Here is a 5,095-nt window from a genome sequence, read left to right as displayed (position 1 = left end):
TGCCCCACTGCAGTTTGGAATGTATCTTTGACTCATTCTGTGAGTGGAAGTCCAGCTTGGTGGTTAAAAGCAGGTGCCATACTGTCTTGGGTTTGAATGCTGGCTCTGCAACGTACTGCTGTATGGCCCTGAGCAAGTGGCTTTGATTCCTGGGGTCTCAGTTTCCTTCTCTGTAAAATGGGGTGATACCCCTACGTCATCAGGTAGCTCTGAGGATATGAGTAAGTACATATTAAATACTTAGAGCCAGGCCTGGTCAACTGTGAGTACCTAATAAATGCAGGTTATGACTATAAGTGGTCCACCTCTATAGCTGGGGCTGTGTCTGGTGTCCCCGGGAGCAGGGCAAGGTCTCTGGAGGTCCATATGGCTGTCCCTGCATCCTTGGTCTCTTTGACCCAGTGTCCATGATCTAGGTCAGCGTCATTCTTGGCCCATCTCCCCACATCTCTCCAAGGTACGTGCATCTGTGTGTCTGTCCATGATGCTCTCAGCTCATGCCTTCGGGCTGCACTGACACCCCTCAACCAGCACTGTGGATGTCTTCATCCGCCGACGGGAGGCTGGGCTGCCCACTCGACACCAAAGGACCACAGGTGCCCAGCGCCTGCGAGTGGGCACACAGCTGTTGCAGAGGACAAGCGGGGTAGGGTCCACACCAGGGACGTAGATCGAAGAGCAGTGACCAAAGCAGAGGTGATTGCGGAGGCGCACGGCTGTGCAGCCCAGCCGGGAGAGCACCTGGGTCCAGAGGCAGGGAGATGGGTCAAAGGCAGTGGAGTCTGGGGCTAGAGTGGCAAAAATTATCGTCCATCCACTTCCACCCCACGTTGAGAGGCATAGATGCCTAGGCTCAAATCGTGACTCTGCCATCTGCTGACTGTGTGGCTTGGGATAAGTTACTCAACCTCTCTGAGCCTCAATTTTCTCACCTTTGAAATCAAAGTTCAGCCAGGAAATAAAGAAACCACCCTAGGCCCTTCAGCAGAGAGGATTAGTACAGAGAAGGGCTGAGGGACAACAAGAAGGGATGGCAATACAGGAGTCTGAAAGGGATTACACAGAAAGCCCTTTGCCAATTACCTAGAACACAGTCTGTGCTCAGTAAATGTTAGTTCCTCCTATGGTCCCCTCCTACTAAGTGGATCTATCAACTGATCCTGGCCCTTCTCTATTTAAACTCTGGACTCCTGCCTCTGCTCCTCTCCCACCCCTCACCTCCCACCCTCCCCCTCATTTTGCCCTAGCCACCCCAGCCTCTTGCCCTGAGTCATACAGAAATCAGCAGTTAAGGCAGACCTTGAACCCAAGTATACCTGGCTCCAAACCCTAGGCTATAAACAACACACAGTATGAATTCCTACAGCCCTGATGGAGCACCAGCTGAATACAGCTGTGAGAGTGCTGCCCATACGCCTCTCGTTCAGGCCGCCTGACAGTGCTTAGGAGGCAGGTACTACTATTATTCATCACTCAACAAACACGGAGCTCCTGCTATGTGCCTGGCTCTATTCTAGGGCCTGGAAACAGGAATACAGAAATGAACAAGCTATAAAAATCCCTGCCCTGGTGGAGCAGACATTCTACTGAAGGAGACAGACAATAAATGCAATTACAGAGTCAGTTTCAGTTGTTAGGTGATTATGTGCACTACAGCGAGAAATAAAGCAAAAAGGGAGGAACAGGGTGGGAGGTGCTGCATATTAAAATGATGTTTGAGTAAAAACCTGAAGGAGGTGAAAGAAGGAGCCATAGAATGTGTGTGTGTTGGGGCAGGGGAGGGGAGGGAGATTGCTAAAGGCAAAGGAACAGCTAGTGCAAAGGCCCTGAGGTTTATAACGTTGGCGTGTCTGGGGAAAAGCAGGAAGGCAGGTGTGGCAGAAGTATAGTGGGTGAGAGAAAGATGGGAGAAGGTGAGGGCGGGGAACGGACAGGCAGATGGTGCAGAGCCTTGTGGGCCAAGGGAAGGACTTGGGCTTTTGCTCTGAGTGAGGTGGGGGTCATGGAGGGTTCTGAGCGAAGGAGGGCTGTGATCTGACTCAGGTGCTCACAGGCGCCCTCTGGCTACTAAATGCAAAACCAGACATGGGCAACGATGGTGATAGCAGAAGCTGGGGAACCAGGATGGGGGCAACTGCATTGGTCTCGGTGGGAGAGGCTTAACCCCCATTTTATAAGGGAGGAAATGGAGAATCAGAGATGGTTAGGTAAAGGATGCAGGGTTTGAGTCCAAATCTGGTGTCACAGCCCATGATCTCTGCCAAGGCTGAGACCCAGCCTCCTCCTTCCCACCTACATACTCACCTGAGTAAAGGGCACAGCCTTGCATATCTCCTGGGCCATTTCCTGTGGATCCAGTGGGAGAGACATGGTGGTAACCACCTCCTGCCCAGGCTGCAGCCCACCTGTCCCCAATCGCCCAGTTTTTTGCAGGTCCAAGAAGGCCTTCCAGCTGCCGAGGGCGGAGGATGGCACCGAGGAGGCTAGGGCCCCTCCGCCCAGAGTTCGGGTCTGATTAGCGGCAGCCCAGGGCTGGGGCGAGAGACCGTGGGGTCCAGGTCTCCCCAAGCCCATAGGCAGCCAGGCCCCACTGAGCAGGCTCAGAATGGTCAGCTGGCTGAGGAGCATCTGTCTGTCTGTCTGTCTGAGACTGGGCTCAGGGTACTGGGCAGTCGACCCTGCTGTCTGGTGAGTGGAGTCTAGGCCTTCCAGACTTGCTTTTAATGGCCTACCCTCCACCAGGGCAGCCTGGGAGGCACCTCTGCAAACCCACCATGGGGAGGAGAGTAAACCCAGACCTGCTGGGTTCCCATCCCTCCCCCGCCTCCCCCCCAGCCTGGCAGGGGATCTGGGGGCTGGGCCTGCAGGTGTGTGAGCTGGGGGACCGGGAAAGACAGGTCTAGAGACAGGGGCTTGGAGCACAGTACCGAAGCCCCTGAGGGCTCCTTTTCCCGTTGGGGCCCATTCATCCATTTAGCAAAACCAGACTTTGCAATTAAGCTACTCTGGTTTCAATCCCAGCATTACAACTTCCTGGCTGTGCAACGCTGGTCAAGTCCCTTAATCACTCTGGGCTTCAGCTGTTTTTTCTGGACTATGGAGATAATAACAGCCCCTACATGGTAGGGTGCTTCTGAGGATTCAAGGAGATAGATAATTTATGTAAGGAGTTTAAATTAGAGGCTGGTACACAGTAGCACCATGAGTAAGCTATGATTACCATTATTGCTGTTTTAGTACCTGTTAGAGGCCAGTCATAATTCTGAGCCTTAGGGATACAGATGGACAAGACAGAAAATAGGTCCCCCTGCCACGGATTGTACATTGTAGTACAGAAAACAGACAATACAAGATAAATACCATGATTTTAAAGTCTTAAGTGTTAACAAGATATTAAAAAGGGATGTGCCTTAGAGGTGTCTTGGCGGGGGCTTCTGCCCCAGAGGTGGTCAGGGAAGGCCTCCCTGAGGAGGTGACATTTTTGCGGAGTCCTGAGGTGCTGTCGCAGGCGATTTAAACAGCCTGGTTGGGGGCGGGGTGGATTGCAGTGCTTCAAGAACTAGGGGTGGGAGCCGAGTACCAGGCTTTGGGGCCCCGGGGGATCCTGGCAGGTCCTGACACCTCTGCGGCCCCCATCTCGCACCCAGGTGAGGCGCTGCAGGCCGCCGAGCCGTGGGAAGCTGCAGGGCGGGTCCTTCCCGCGCTCCACAGGCTGCCCGTGGGATGGGGGCGCGCTCGCCCTCTGGCGGCGGCTCTCGGAAGTGCGCGCCAGGCTCTCGGGACTTGCCTCCCAGACGACCCACTTGGAGGTGCGCGGGCGCCTCCTATGCACCCCGCTACCTCTGAGCTCCTGAGCGTCCCCCAGCTTGCCTTTTGGCTGTCCTCTAGGCCTAGCTAACGGCAGCTCCATTCGGCCAGGTACTAAGGCTTCAAACTTTGGAGCATCCTTGACTCCGCTCTTTCTCCGACCCCACCCCCTCCCCAATCTGATATGACAGCAAGTCCCGTCCACTTCAAAATCTACCCAGAACCCGCCCACTTCTCACTCTTTCCTCAGTCCCCCACCTGGACACAGCTCCCATTATCTCCCACCTGAACCAGTATCGTCCCTCAGCCCTGGTCCCCCAGCTCCCGCCCCCAAAGTCTGTTCCCCCCACAGCAGCCAGAGGGCGCCTGTGAACACCTGAGCCCGGGCAAGTCCCTGTCTGCTCAGAACCCTCGCGGCTTCCACCTCATCCGAGTTTCTCACTGCAGCCCACCAGGACTTGCACTGTCTACTCCCATCAGCTCCCCACCCTTGTCTTGCCCTACTCTCTCCCGCTCCAGCCACACGGGCCTCCTCGCTGTTTCCCCCACTCAACAGGCGTAATCCCCATAATACTGCACAGCTGCTGTACAGGGCTGCGAAAACTCTTATAGTTTCAACATGGAAAGATACCCAAAGAAAAATGAAGTTAAAAAAATTGTCAAGCCTTTTGAACTTCCTTTGCTTGGCCCACTCCAAACCCTTTAGAGCGTACTTTTCCTCCTAATAATGACTCCCTGGCCCTGGCCCTTGGCCTTGCCCTCTTGGGCCTTTTGAGCTTCCTTTGCTCGGCCTGCTCCAAACTCTTTGGAGTGTACTTCTAATAATGGCCCTTGAGCCATTCTCTACTGCTAGGGCCCGCTTCTGCTTCTTTGAAGGAAAAACAGGAGTTTATTTTCCTTCTAATAAACTCCTTTTCTGCAACTTAAAAAAAAAAAAATTCAGAACAGTGTGTATGTTATGCCCTGACCTTTTGGAAGAGGGGGATAAGAATTTACAGCTAATGTTTACTTGTATTTGCATATTGAAAAGTACAGCAGGATTTTCCTGTTGGGGAGGGCCGTGAAAATGGGTGGATGAGATGGCAGGAGCTTCACTTTAGAGTTTAAAAATTGCTTTAACCATGCAAAAAGAAACTTCAGAAAAGGAAAAAGCACAAATGAAAGCAATTTATACTTTTGTCCTGCCCCTTGCTTTTTAAAAATGAACTATGTTGGGCATTCAAATAAGTGTAGATAAAGAATATCACGGGCCGGCCGAGTGGCGCAATGGTTAAGAGCTGGCTTGGGA

At 53.1% G+C, this 5,095-nt stretch overlaps 1 protein-coding gene across 1 annotated transcript; it reads right to left on the bottom strand.

The window, feature by feature from the left end:
- Positions 1–495: 495 nt before the first annotated feature.
- On the bottom strand, positions 496–2,628 carry DAND5 (DAN domain BMP antagonist family member 5). Its single transcript, XM_019664246.1, has 2 exons — positions 2,305–2,628; positions 496–741 (listed from the first exon to the last, which is right to left on the bottom strand). Exons 1-2 carry the CDS (start codon positions 2,626–2,628, stop codon positions 496–498), a joined length of 570 nt encoding a protein of 189 aa, XP_019519791.1.
- Between the last annotated feature and the right edge of the window lie 2,467 nt (positions 2,629–5,095).

Source organism: Hipposideros armiger, unplaced genomic scaffold (genome assembly GCF_001890085.2).
Source record: "Hipposideros armiger isolate ML-2016 unplaced genomic scaffold, ASM189008v1 scaffold_417, whole genome shotgun sequence".
Classification (NCBI taxonomy): Eukaryota; Metazoa; Chordata; class Mammalia; order Chiroptera; family Hipposideridae; genus Hipposideros; species Hipposideros armiger.
This window is presented reverse-complemented; position numbering and strand designations above follow the sequence as displayed.

Bases quoted from the DNA above. Each gene is read 5' to 3' on its own strand.
- DAND5 (XM_019664246.1), bottom strand. From the start codon at position 2,628: ATGCTCCTCAGCCAGCTGACCATTCTGAGCCTGCTCAGTGGGGCCTGG. The intron at 742-2,304 runs GTGAGTATGTAG...CTCTGGACCCAG, and splicing joins AGGCTGTGCCCTTTACTCAG to GTGCTCTCCCGGCTGGGCTG.